At 41.7% G+C, this 15,319-nt stretch overlaps 1 protein-coding gene across 2 annotated transcripts in view; it reads right to left on the bottom strand.

The window, feature by feature from the left end:
- The window catches only part of LOC126092556 (odorant receptor 2a-like), a 39,434-nt gene that overhangs the window by 4,306 nt on the left and 19,809 nt on the right, over positions 1–15,319 (bottom strand). For both annotated transcript variants that reach the window (XM_049908215.1, XM_049908216.1), the window contains exon 4: positions 9,446–9,601. In XM_049908215.1, coding sequence (XP_049764172.1) covers positions 9,446–9,601 — 156 coding nt within the window. The remainder of the gene's footprint in view (positions 1–9,445; positions 9,602–15,319) is intronic.

Here is a 15,319-nt window from a genome sequence, read left to right as displayed (position 1 = left end):
TCTCGTATAGCGATCGTATATCTTACCGTACGAGCTCTGATTTCCCTTATTTTATCTTGGTGATCGTTCCTCCCTATGTAAGTCGGTGTCAACAAAATATTTTCGCATTCGGAGGAGAACGTTGGTGCTTGGAATTTCGTGAGAAGATTCCGTCGCAACGAAAAACGCCTTTCTTTTAATGACGTCCATCCCAAATCCTGTATCATTCCTGTGACACTCTCTCCCGCATTTCGCGATAATACAAAACGTGCTGCCTTTCTTTGAACGTTTTCGATGTACTCCGTCAGTCCTATCTGGTAAGGATACAACACCGCGCAACAGTATTCTAAAAGAGGACGGACATGCGTTGTGTAGGCATAATTCTTTAGTAGGTCTGTTACATTTTCTAAGTGTCCTGCCAATAAAACGCAGCCTTTGGTTAGACTTCGCCACAACATTTTCTATGTGTTCCTTCTAGTTTAAGTTGTTCGTAATTGTAATACCTAGGTATTAGTTGAATTTACAGATTTAGATTAGACTGATTTATCGTGTAACCGAAGTTTAGCGCGTTCCTTTTAGCACTCATATGGATGCCTCACACTTTTCATTATTTAAGGTCAACTGCCACTTTTCCCACCATTACGATATTTCTTCTAAATCGTTTTTCAGTTTGTTTTGATCTTCCGATGACTTTATTAGTCGATAAACGACAGCGTCATCTGCAAACAACCGAAGACGGTTGCTCAGATTGTCTCCCAAATCGTTTATATAGATAAGGAACAGCAAAGGCCCTATAACACTACCTTAGGGAACGCCAGAAACCACTTCTTTTTTACTCGATGACTTTCCATCAATTACTACGAACTGTGACCTCTCTGACAGGAAATCACAGATCCAGTCACATCACTGAGACGGTATTCCATAAGCACGCAATTTCACTACGAGCCGCTTATGTGGTACAGTGTCAAAAGCCTTACGGAAATACAGAAATACGATCTGAAATCCCTTGTCAATAGCACTCAGCACTTCGTGTGAATAAAGAGCTAGTTGTGTTTCAGAAGAACGATGTTTTCTAAACCCATGTTGACTGTGAGTCAATAGACAGTTTTCTTCGAGGTATTTCATTACGTTCGAACACAATATATGTTCCAAAATCCTGCTGCATATCTACGTTAACGATATGGGCCTGTAATTTAGTGGATTACTCTTACTACCTTTCTTGAAAATTGGAATGACCTGTGCAACTTTCCAGTCTTGGGGTACGGATCTTTCGTCGAGCGAACGGTTGTGTATGATGCATCAGCATACTCCGAAAGGAACCTTATTGGTATACGGTCTGGACCAGAAGACTTCCTTTTATTAAGTGATTTGAGTTGCTTCACTGCTCCGAGGATATTTACTTCTACGTTACTCATGTTGGCAGCTGTTCTCGATTCTAATTCTGGAATATTCGCTTCGTCTTCTTTTGTGAAGGCATTTCGGAAGGCTGTGTTTAGTAACTTTGCTTTGGCAGCAGTGTCTTCGATAGTACCTCCATTGCTATCATGTAGAGAAGGCATTGATTGTTTCTTGTCGCTAAAATACTTCACATATAACCAGAATCTCTTTGGATTTTCTGACAAAGTTTCGTTGTGGAAACTGTTATAAGCATCTCACATTGAAGTCGGCGTTAAATTTCAGGTTTCTGTAAAAGTTCGCCAATCTTGGGTATATTGCGTCTGTTTGAATTTGGCATGTTTGTTTCGTTGTTTCTGCAACAGTCTTCTAACTCGTTTTGTGTACCAAGGGGGATCAGCTCCGCCGTTTGTTAATTTATTTGCTATAAATCTCTCAATTGCTGCCGATACTATTTCTTTGAATTTAAGCCACATCTGGTCTACACTTATATTATTACTTTGGAATGAGTGGAGATTGTCTCTCAGGAAGGCGTCAAGTTAATTTTTATGTGTTTTTTTTAATAGATATATTTTCGAGGATTTGGGGAGTAAAATATCCAGTCTTGCTACGACAGCCCTGTGTTCACTAATCCCTGAATCGGTTTTGATGCTCGTTATTAACTCAGGATTATTTGTCGCTAAGAGGTCGAGCGTGTTTTTACAACCATATACTATTCGTGTGGGCTCATGAACTAACTGCTCGAATTAATTTTCAGATAATGCGTTTAGCACAATTTCGGATGTAATTTTATGCGTACCTCCGGATTTAAACACGCAATTTCGCCAACATATCGAGGGTAAGTTAAAGTCACCACCAACTATCATCGTATGAGTCGGGTATGTGTTTGAAATCAAACTCAAGTTTTCTTTGAACCTTTCATCAACTGTATCATCTGAATTACGAGGTCGGTAAAAGGATCCCATTATTATTTTATTCCGGTTGCCAACAACGACCTCTGCCCATACTAACTCACAGGAAGTATGTACTTCAATTTCGCGATAAGTTAAACTACTTCTGACAGCAACAAACACGCCTCCGCCAACCGTGTTTAGCCTATGCTTTCTTCTTTACTGTAGATGAGTCTGTAGGAATAATAATGGAATCCTGATCTGATGGTTGAGGGTGCCTCTGCTGACACAATTTTGAAAAGTTGGGTTCAATTCTGGAAAACTGGAGACGGATGTCTGGTTCCGCATCTAGACAGTATCGGTACTTAGTTATGTGGGCAGCGTAGATCGAGAATCCAGATTCACACATGTATGTTGTGGCAAACGGAAGAAGTACACGTTTTGCCGTTTTGACAAGGGGGTACTATTTCTTGTTATCCAAACGGATCCAAAAGTGTGAGTAACAGTCAATGTCAAAAGTTGATTTCAAGGTAGGGTCTGTGGCAATTTCTATCAACATCTCATATTGATTTGATGATAGAATTTTCGGCTTTTTGGATACAGTGAATGGGTTGACCACCCATTCGTATTTCTGCAGCTTCTCATCATCAGCTGTTGGGAAATAATGCTCCAACAATGACATCAAGCTTCGGAAATGTTCCAGAATTTGATGAAACAAATTCTTCCCAAACGCCAATGTTTTATTTTTCAAAAACTCCTTGAGAAGAGGAAAACACTCGACCTCCCCTCCTCGACACCCTCCGCCCAAAAATTGATCTTCCTCTTGAATACTTGAACTTTGTCGATAGCAGTGACCTTTGTTTCACTTTGCCCTCGGAGTGAAATATTCATTTCGTTCATTTTGGTGGAAATATCTGACAAATGGGCAGGTATACACTGCCAATTTTCGTCATTAATAAGGTCTGCTAATTTGGTGTTATGCTCCAAAAGGAAAGCTAAGACTTCCAATCTTAAATCGTACAGCCGAGAGAGTGCGTTCCCACGTGAGAGCCACCTTACTTCTGTGTGGAGAAGCAGGGAACGATGACGGCTTCCCATACCTTCACACAGTATTGTGAAAAGTCTTGACGTCAACGGCCTTGATTTTATGTAGTTAATGATTTGAATGGATTCGTCTAAAACTTTCTTGAACGAAACAGGCGTTTGTTTCGTAGGCAAAGCGTGTCTGTGGAGAGCACAAATGACTACTGCTGCAATTCTTGGAGTTTTCTTTTATTTTCGTTATTGCTCCGACTGTAGGTCCCGTCATAGATTTTGCACCATCTGTGCACAAATGTAAGCAATTAGACCATGAAACTTCGTTAGTCCTTAAAAAATCATCCAATAGACGGAATATTTCAGCATCTGTTGTGTTGGCAGGTAGTGGTCTGCACAATAAGAGGTCCTCCTCAAAACATCCAGAATATTCATAACGGACAAAAGCCAATAAAATCGCTAATCCTGCAACATCAGTGGATTCATCTATCTGCAGAAAAAATGAATTGTGTTGGATGCGAGAAACAAGAGTGTCTTTCACGACATTTGACATGTCAACAATGCGTCTCTTGAGAGTATTATTTGATAATGGCACCGAAGATACAAGCTTTACTGCCTTTTCCTCTAGCATGCAAGAAACAATATCATTAACACACAGTTTTATGAGATTTTCTGCAATGATATGAGCTTTGCCTGTTTTTGCCACTCGATAAGAACCCAGAAAGAAGTTTTTAATGAATTTTCATTAATTGTTTTTGCATGAGTTTTCAAGCAATGCTGAGAAGCAGCTAGTTCAGCACTCTTCCTTTTGAAAAAATCGATGTCTTCAGCTTGGAAATCCGGGTGAGTACCTTAAAAATGACGGCGCAATTTAACTGGAACCAGTGAACTGTTCAGAAGGACTCGCGCACAAATTACACACTGAGCTTTACCCTCCTTTGTCTCCATAAAGTCCATTTCTAAATAGGTTTCGTTGTACTTACGCTACTTGGTTATTCCACTTCCACAGGATATTGCAACCATTGGAGTACTTCCAGCGTTTTCACATCCGGCTGTGGAGCTTCTTGTGATTGTTCGTCCTTTCGTCGACCTCCCTCCTCATCCATTTCCACTGAAATCTTCCCTTGTTGTGAAGGCGATGGAGAAACTGCACCCTTCTTCAATGATCCTGACTTCAGCCACCGATCCATATTAGAAGTAATAAACTGGTCAAAAATCGACTGATGAAATAGGTAGTGCACTGACAAAGCAAGTTTAACATTTAATTACGCCTGGGGCCGCATATGTGCCAGCGAGCGCTGTGATTGGTCGACGAAGCTCGCTCCGCGCATGCGTAAAAGGTTTCTGCGCATCTGGCGCTATGAGCGGACGCACAAGCGACCCCCGTATTGTTGCGAAACAGTCGATCAGAGAAGCCGTATTCTCCGGAACTAAACTGTGTATGCGTTCTCACTTAGGAACCGCAAAGGCTGCTTGGGAATACGACCTGAAGTAAAAATGGTTCAAATGGCTCTGAGCACTATGGGACTTAACATCTATGGTCATCAGTCCCCTAGAACTTAGAACTACTTAAACCTAACTAACCTAAGGACAGCACACAACACCCAGCCATCACGAGGCAGAGAAAATCCCTGACCCCGCCGAGAATCGAACCCGGGAACCCGGGTGTGGGAAGCGAGAACGCTACCGCACGACCACGAGATGCGGGCCCTAAAGTAAAAGTACACATGTTTTTCACATGAAAAAAATGTTATGAATTTAATTTTTACATTTTTATTCAATAATTTTACTCATTATTTTACACGATTTGGTTAAAGGTGGCCGCGGGCCCTCGAGAAAGAGCCGGCGGACCCCTGCCCTGCCGTAAACCATTTGTGAGTTTCAGTTACGCGAAGTAATACTTGCTCTGTTTTCTAACCTATCTCAATGAAATCTAGTAACTACTATTCAATTAACAGTTACTTCATCCTCTGTGAATTTCAGTATTGTAACCAACTTACCGCCAAAGTTACGAGAAAGTCCCTAAATCTCTATGTTATCGACTGCAATTTAATCTGATCTTTTCATCAAGAGAACCACAAATAGTTCACGGGGAGTGTGAGCATTTAAACAAACCAGTTGAAATTACTTCTCAGAGATATATTTATTACTTTTGGTAATAACACGTCTTTGTCTCAGGAGAGTTATTATTTTACTTTTCACATATTATGTTTGAAAGGTCAGATGAAAAACCAGGTCTGTTGCCTTTTTTAGAAATTGAGTTGTTGGTACAAATCGATTCAGACTGATCATACGCATCCCTTGACAGGGGAAACTGGGAAACTTTCAGGAGAGTCCAGAGATATTAGCGTTCAATGACTTTTTATGAGGGGGAAGAACCAGGTGACTCAAGGGAAAGAAGTAAGCTAGTCAGCGGTAACTCATACGGCCACAAAGGAAGATCGGAAATAAGGTGGCTATCTGCACACGCATTGGAAAAAAGAGGGTAGCCTAACAAAGATTGTAACCAATGACTTTTAGTTTAAGCCACAGCTTTTGATGCATTCGTGCAATATCCATCTTCTAGCAACAGACAATCCTTTTTCTACGTTTATCAAGATTGCAAATGAAGTGAGGACATCCTTTTTCAGTTCATCACACATTCCTTGGGCGAGGACATTGATCAGCTCTACACTACGTGTCCCAGGAGGAATGATCAATAGTCGGGGATATAACAGGAACGACCATTAGAAGCAAAAACGTCTAGTAAACATGGGCTCTGACATGCTAAACAGAACAGCTATGGGCACGTCTTTAATAGAAGAGATACGTTTAACGCAACGAATATGAAGAAATGCTCGTAGCTAGTAAGTATGCGTTTTAGATTCCATGTTTCCTCGACAGTTTTGCTGTCATATCCATGAATGAAGACTGCTCCTCCTGAGAGATCCTGTACATTTTGCTGGTGGTCAAAATAAAAACTTCACAGTCTTCGCCTTCATTTATTACGTAACTCTCAATCAAATTAGCGGCTTGAATAAGATAAAATGGCATTCTCTACGGGTTAAAGTACTATAAAAATGTTGGGTTATCTAACGGAAAGGCGCTGATGGCAACTCCAGAAGATTTCGAGGAAATGATCGAAGCATCCAGATGCAATCCATCTTCTTTGACTGCGGTTTTCATCAAGAAATGGGAAATACTTCTGGAGTAAATGTTGCGAAACATTCTTTCACAAACCCAGCCTATTAAGATCATCTGAATCAAGCCACTGCAGTATGCTGAAAAGTCAAATGACTTATCGCGAAGGAATGTAAACTGGCGTCATACAGACGCCTTGACAATGTGAACCAATGTATAACCTGTTTGATCTGCCAATACCTGCTTGTTATGGTATATTTAACTTCAGAATTTCTTTCTTTATTCTGGATCTCCTTCCAATTTCCAGACTAAAATATAAAGATTTGCGAAGTATCATTAGGTTTTTCCAACCTAGTGATGTGAAGCTGCGACACAACTAAATGTACGTGATATGAGTACTATCGCTGTATTATCACAACTAGACAGTGTATTATGCGATTATTGCATGATTCGAACATTGAGATCACTGTTTCCCGAGTTTCACTAAAACTGACTTATCTGATTCCATCCCCTGACCCTTCATTTCACAATACACACAATTTCATTTATTTATTTATTTTCTGAAATGTCTGAGAAAGACATTTACACTACTGGTCATTAAAATTGCTACACCACGAAGATGACGTGCTACAGACGCAAAATTTAACCGACAGGAAGAAGATGCTGTGATATGCAAATGATTAGCTTTTCAGAGCAAGGTTGGTGCCATTGCCGACACCTACAACGTGCTGACATGAGGAAAGTTTCAAACCGTTTTTTTGTACACAAACAGCAGTTGTTCGGCGTTGCCTGGTGAAACGTTGTTGTGATGCCTCGTGTAAGGAGGAGAAATGCGTACCATCACATTTCCGACTTTGATAAAGGTCGGATTGTAGCTTATCGCGATTGCGGTTTATCGTATCGCGACATTGCTGCTCGCGTTGGTCGAGATCCAATGACTGTTAGCAGAATACGGAATCGGTGGGTTCAGGAGGGTAATACGGAACGCCGTACTGAATCCCAACGGCCTCGTATCACAGCATCTTATCCGCATGGTTGTAACGGATCGTGCAGCCACGTCTCGATCCCTGAGCCAACATATGGGGGGACGTTTGCAAGACAACAACCATCTTCACCAATAGTTCGACGACGTTTGCAGCAGCATGGACTATCAGCTAGTAGACCATGGCTTCGGTTGCCCTTGACGCTGCATCACAGACAGGAGTGCCTGCGATAGTGTACTCAACGACGAAGCAGGATGCACGAATGGCAAAACGTCATTTTTTCGGATGAATCCAGGTTCTGTTTAGAGCATCATGATGGTCGCATCCGTGTTTGGCGACATCGCGGTGAACGCACATTGGAAGCTTGTATTCGTCATCGAAATACTGGCGTATCACCCAGCGTGATCGTATGGGGTGCCATTGGTGACACGTCTGGTCACCTCTTGTTCGCATTGACGGCACTTTGAACAGTGGACGTAACATTTCAGATGTGTTACGAACCGTGGCTCTACCTTTCATTCGATTCCTGAGAAACCCTACATTTGAGCAGGATAATGCACGACGGCATGTTGCGTGTCCTGTACGGGCCTTTCTGGATACAGATAATGTTCGACTGCTGCCCTGGTCAGCACATTCTCCAGATCTCTCACCAACTGAAAACGTCTGGTCAATGGTCGCCGACCACCTGGCTCGTCAGAAGACGCCAGTCACTACTCTTGGTGAACTGTTGTATCGTGTTGAAGCTGCATGGGTAGTTGTACCTGTACACGCCATCCAAGCTCTGTTTGACTCAATGCCCAGGCGTATCAGGCCGTTATTACGGCCGGAGTTGGTTGTTCTGTGTACTGATTTCTCGTTATCTATGCACCCAAATTGCGTGCAAATGTAATCACATGTGAGTTCTAGTATAATATATTTGTCCAATGAATACCCGTTTCTCATCTGCATTTCTCCTTGGTGTAGCAATTTTAATGGCCAGTAATGTATGAGAGGGCTATGTGTGTGGAACCGGGCTAAATGATAATGTAATGATTTATAGTGTGTGTGTGTGCCTGTGTATGTGTATGTTTGTGTGTGTGTCTGTCTGTGTAGGAGCGTCGGAGCAAATTGCTAGTACGATGTGTCTGAATCACTTCGACAGGGGATGTCTGATTTCTGCATTCAACCAGTATAGAGGTCTAAATTTCAATTTGAGGCGATTCTTAATTTCAGCTCTGTCCATTTTGACACAAAGTAATGATGTCTGGTAATTGGTAGACTAGCTAGAGTGCTGGAAGTAAGATAATCTGATTGGCTATAGTTTTCCCTAGACAATCAGAAGTGATCAGAAGTGAGAGAGCTGGCGCGTGTTTCGTTCAATGCACGGGCGTTTGCATGTGACTGGAAGGAGGTTCTAAACGATATTAGGAGCTATTCCACGATTTTTGTGTCATCAGTGTGTATTAGTGTCTCCAGAACTGATTTCAAAAATGGTTCAAATGGCTCTGAGCACTATGGGACTTAACTTCTGAGGTCATCAGTCCCCTAGGGCTTAGAACTACTCAAACTTAACTAACCTAAGGACATCACACACAGTCATGCCCGAGGCAGGACTGGAATCTGCGACCGCAGAGGTCGCGCGGTTCCAGATCGTAGCGCCTAGAACTGCTCGGACACCCCGGCCGGCAGAACTGATTTCGTCTCTTTCAGTAGTTACACGTGAAATCAAAACGTTAGGTATTCGCGCTCTGGTGACACGTACGAAAGAGTTAATTTATCGCCATAGCCTTGCAACTGAGCAAGATTACAATTCGCGCGACGTGAGGGGCAATTCGCTGAAGGAGAACATACCGAAAGGTGAGTGGAAAAACTTTACGGAACAGGGAAAGCGCCAGCCGCAAAATGAATCGCGACCTGAACTGTTTCCATAATAAGTCAGAGATGTTACTAGATATGTAGAAAATTATGTGCCTTGTAATGATCGCAGACTAAAAAGCTGCGTGAGTAGACCAGTCACCTACCATACGAGTATTTGAATCTCGACTGCAATCCTGAAATGATTACCTGTATGAACATGTTGCTGGAGAGCGTGAACAACTTGCCCACACGTATGATGAGCGGCCGCGACGTCTGCTGCATCATGATCATGAGCGACCTCTTGAACGGAGGGTCAGCGTCTGGCCAGCCACAGCCGAACGCCGAGTGTGGCAGGCGCTCGCTCTGCAACACGACACACATACATACACACACACACCCAAGGACACACACACACACACACACACACACACACGCACACACACACACACACATGTTTAATTTGCAATTTACAATCAAGCGCCTGACATAGGATTCATCGAACTACCTTCAAGGTGTTCTTCTACCGTTCCACTGTAGAACATCGCGAGGGAAAAACGAACACTTAAATCTTTCCGCGCAAACTCTGATTTCTCTCGTTCTCATTCACATGAACATGGGCATCAACAAAATACTTGCACACTCTGAGGAGGAAGTTTGTTATTTCATGAGAAGATCGCGTCGCAACGATAACTCTCATTCTTTCAATGATTGCCACACCATTTTGTGTATCATATCCTTGAAACTTTCTCCCCTGTTTCGCTATACTATAAAATGAGCTGCACTTCTTTGGACTTTTCCGATGTCCATCGTCAATCCTATCTGGTAAGGATCCTGTACCGCAACAGTACTCTGGAAAAGAACGGACAAACGTAGTACAAGCAGGCTCTTTAGTAGACCTGTTGCATTTTCTAAGTGTTCTGCCAATAGATCGCGGTCTATCGTTAGCTTTACCCGCAACATTATCTGTCTGATCGTATCAACTGAAGTTATTCGAAATTTTAAGTATTCCGTTCTAAAATTTGCAGCCCTTAGAGTTGTCTGATTTATCATCTAACCTAAATTTAGCATATTCCTTTTAGAACTCATGTTGACGTCTTACTTTTCATTATTTAGTGTCAACTGTCACTCTTCGCAGCATACCGATATCTTGTCTAAAGCATTTTGCAGTTGGTTCTGGTAATCTGCTGACTTTACAAGACGACGGTTAGTATCAGCATCATCTGCCAGCATCCTAAATGGTCTACTCAGATTATGTACTCAATCTTTTGTACAAATCAGGAACATCGGGGGGCCTATAACGGTTCCTTGAGGAACGCCACACATTACTTTTGTTTTACGCGGTCGCAGGGAATGGCAATTGAATCTCAATGTAGACAAGTGTAATGTGCTGCGAATACATAGAAAGAAAGATCCTCTATCATTTAGCTACAATATAGCAGGTCAGCAACTGGAAGCAGTTAATTCCATAAATTATATGGGAGTAGGCATTAGGAGTGATTTAAAGTGGAATGACCATATTAAAATAATCGTCAGTAAAGCAGATGCCAGACTGAGATTCATTGGAAGAATCCTAAGGAAATGAAATCCGAAAACAAAGGAAGTAGGTTACAGTACACTTGTTTGCCCACTGCTTGAAACTGTTCACTGGTGTGGGATCCGTACCAGATAGGGTTGGTAGAAGAGACAGAGAAGATCCGATGGAGAGCAGCGCGCTTCGTTACAGGATAATTTAGTAATCGCGAAAGCGTTACGGAGATGATAGATAAACTCCAGCGGAAGACTCTGCAAGAGAGACGCTCAGTAGCTCGGTACGGGTTTTGTCGAAGTTTCGAGAACATACCTTCACCGAGGAGTCAAGCAGTATATTGCTCCCTCCTACGTATATCTCGCGAAGAGACCATGAGGATAAAATCAGAGAGATTAGAGCCCACACAGAAGCATACCGACAATCTTTCTTTCCACGAACAATACGAGACTGGAATAGAAGGGAGAATCGATGTACTCAAGGTACCCTCCGCCGCACACCGTCAGGTGGCTTGCGAAGTATGGATGTAGATGTAGATGTAGATGTAGATCTTTCACCATTCTGAGAGGAAATCACTAATCCAGTTACATAACTGAGACGATACTCCAAGGGCAAGCAATTTGATTAGATGTCACTCTCCTGACATTAGTACTCATTACTTCGTGAATGTAAATTGCATTTCACAAGAGCGATATTTTTTTGATTCACATTGACTGTCTGTCAACAAGTGGTTTTATTTGAGATAACTCATAATGTCATATGTTCCAAAACCCGACTGCAAACCGATATTAGCGATGTGGGTCTATAATTCAGCAGATTACTCGTATTTCCTTTTTTTGATACGGGTGTGACTTGTGCAGTTTAGGTACGGTTCGTTCTACCGCCAAGCGATAGCATGTGACTGCTGAGGATTGAGCAATTATATCAGCATACTCTGAAAGGAACATGACTGGTATACAATCTGAACCGGAAGCCTTGTCTGTGTTAACTGATCTAAGCTGCTTAGCCACACCGCGGATATCTACTTCTAAGTTACTCATTCTTGCAGCTGGTCTTGATTAGAATTCTGGAATACTTACTACGCCTACTTTGCTGAATGAATTTCGAAAAACTTCTTTTGGTAACTGAGCTTTAGAGGAGTAATCATCGGTGACATCACCATTGTTATTGCGCAGTGAAGGTGTTGATTGTGTCTTTCCGCTGTTATACTTTAACATGCGACCAGAAACCCTTTGGATTTCCTACCAGATTTCGAGACAGTTTTTCGTTATGGACAGAGAGAGTTTCGTTGTGAAAAAGTATCTCGCATCGAAGTTCGCGCTAAATTTCGTGCTTCTGTGAAACTTCGCCGATACTTGGGGCTTTGGGTTCTTTTAAATTTGGCATGCCTTTTTCGTTGCTTCTGCAACAGTGTTGCGGACCGTTTTGTGAACCATTTCTTATTAATTTATTTGGTATACGTCTCTTAACTGTTGTCGCTACTACTTCTTTGATTTTAAAACATATGCGGTCTACGTTTACATAATCCGTCTGGAAGGAGTGGAGACTGTCTCTTAGGGAGGCGTCAAGCAAAATTTTATCTGCACATTTAAATAGATATATTTTGTGTTTGTTTTTGGCGGGTTTTGATGTTACGTTATTTAGGCTCACTACAGCAACCTTGTCGTCACTAATCCATGTATGCATCATGATGCTCCCTATTTGCTCAGGATTATTTGCTGCTAAGACGTCAAGTACTTTTTCGCAATATTCACACGTCGAATGGATTCCTGAACTAATATTTTCTAAGAATGCAGTCAGAACGATTTCGGACGACGTTTTATGCCAACCACCGACTTTAAGTATGTACTATCGCCAATACATCGAGGGTAGACTGAAGTCATCACCAGCTATTGTTGTATGAGTGGAGTGCCTGTTTGAAATGGGATTCAAGTTTTCAATTTGGCTTCAGGTAAGGTAAAGATACCAGAAAGGCAGTTCTCATGTTGCACTTGATAATGGAAGCAAGTTTGACGAACTATCAAGACGCACTCGTAGCATTCGTCGACTAGAAAAAGCGTTCGATAATTTAAAATGGAGTAAAATATTCGAAATTCAGAGAAAAATAGTAATAAGCTATAGGGAAAGATTGTAACATAGAGTATATACCTTAAGCAAAAGGATTGGAAGGCAAAATACGAAGTGCTCGGATTAAAAAGGTTGTAAGACAGGGATGCAGTCTTTCGTTCCTGCTGTTTGAGGTATATATCGAAGTAGCAATGACGGAAATGAAAGAAACGTTCAGTGTTTGATTAAAATTCAGGCCGAAGGGTATCAATTATAAGATTCGCTGATGATATTGCTGTCCTCAGTTAATGTGAAGAAGGGTTACAGGCTCTGTTGGACGTAATCAACAGTCTAATGAATGCAGAATATTGTCAGAGAGTAAATCGGAAAAAGACAGTTGTAATTAGATGTAGCAGAAATGAGAGAAAATTGGGGATCATGAAATAGACCAAGATAAGGAGTTCTGCTACCTTGACGGCAAAATTGTCCATGACGGACAAAGCAAGGAGGACATAAAAAGCTGACTAGCGCAGGCAAACAGAGCATTCCTGGCCAAAAGAAGTCTACTGGTGCCAAACATTGTCCGTAATTTGAGGAAGAAATTCCTGAGATTGTGCATGTGGAGCACAATATTGTTTGCTAGTAAATCAAGGACAGTGGGAAAAACAGAACAGAAGAGAACCGAAGCGCTAGTAATATGGTGCTACAGAGGAATATTGAATATAAGGTGGTCTAATTAGACAGGGAATGGAAATCCTCCATAGAATCAGCGAAGAAACAAACATATGAAAAACTCTCACAAGAAGAAGGGTCAGAATGATACGAGATGTGTTAAGTCATCAGCGAATAACATCCATGGTAATAGACGGAACTGTAGAGAGTAAAAACTGTAGGGGAAACAGAGATTTGTACATCCAACAAGTAATTGAGGACTTTGGGTGCAAGTGATACTGTGAGATGAAAAGAAGATGCCCAAGAAAGAAAATCGCGGCGGTCGCGTCAATCCAGTCAGAAGACTCATGATTCAAAATAAATAAATAAATAAAAACACACCTCACTTGTCGTAAAACAGATACAGGTATACAATTTCTTCTCAATATGTCAGCGATACATCAGGTAACGGTTTGTAATAACCAATGTTTCGGAACATTTTGAAATGAAAAAGTTGTTTTTCAACGGTAATATACAGCTATTAGGCTATGAGAATGTTTTGTATAGTGCGTGAAGAGTGTACGTCAGGAATAAATCTAAAAATTGTTAATAATTCAGTACGTATAAAGGTGTGCATAATGTTGTGCAGTCATACAGTACATCACTTACACTTGACGAATGGTATTTTTAAATCAACTGCTATTTATGTGGAGAAAGTACTACGCTGACTTCAGTCTTTCACGTACGTAAAGGCTTGGACGCCATAACTTGGCATGAACTAAAATTATTTAAAGAATTATGACTGGTCGAGCTGGGAATGTACCTAACTACGTGAGGGCAGCACCATTGCACACGATAACGATTCAGCTTTCTGGAGACAGTGGCTTGACTGTGAGCATTAACCTATGGAGGAGATGGGATCGAATCGCCATTCAGGAAGGATGCCATGCCGTTGCTTTGAACAGTTCGGTAAAGTCTTCTTAGGAAAGGAACAGTAAGCGCAGATCACAAAGTGGAGATATTAATGTCCGATTTATGTGATTTTTCTCCGAGTTTTTAACAGGTAAGTTGAAAATTGGCTTTTTAATAAAAGTTGTAAAACCACTGGCGTATTAAAAATATTTTACTTACAGACACAAGCCCGCCGAGAATTAACTTTGTAATATTCTGACAGATATTGTGGTGTCACCGACAGACACCACACTTGCTAGGTGGTAGCGTTTAAATCGGCCGCGGTCCGTTAGTATACGTCGGACCCGCGTGTCGCCACTGTCAGTGACTGCAGACCGAGCGCCGCCACACGGCAGGTCTAGAGAGACTTCCTAGCACTCGTCCCAGTTGTACAACCGACTTTGCTAGCGGTAGTTCACTGACAAAATACGCTCTCATTTGCCGAGACGATAGTTAGCATAGCCTTCAGCTACGTCATTTGCTACGACCTGGCAAGGCGCCATTACCAGTTCCTATTGATACTGTGAATAATGTACCGTCAAGAGCGACGTTCACTATTAATGGATTAAAGTTAAGTATTCCACCAGCTACGTCCGTCTTTTCTAAATTCTAATTTCCTTGTCCTGTTCCAGACCTCACGCCAGCCTGCGTGAGCTAAAACGCGTGCCTTTCGGCTTCCTCTAGTAACACAGTGTTGGCTCTCCTGCCAACCACAACAGATATACCTAGTCACTAAACACAGTGTGAAAATTTGACAGTTATCAGGTTTATTTTTGTTATGGTTTGCAATCGGAATTTCATTGATTCGCTATGGCTGCTGACTTTTAGGAAGAGTGTGCAGTTTGAGTGAACTAAATTGATAAAGTTAATATTTACAGCAGACTCTGTGCGTTAAAATCTTATACATG

The sequence above is a fragment of the Schistocerca cancellata genome, chromosome 7 (assembly GCF_023864275.1).
Source record: "Schistocerca cancellata isolate TAMUIC-IGC-003103 chromosome 7, iqSchCanc2.1, whole genome shotgun sequence".
NCBI lineage: Eukaryota > Metazoa > Arthropoda > Insecta > Orthoptera > Acrididae > Schistocerca > Schistocerca cancellata.
This window is presented reverse-complemented; position numbering and strand designations above follow the sequence as displayed.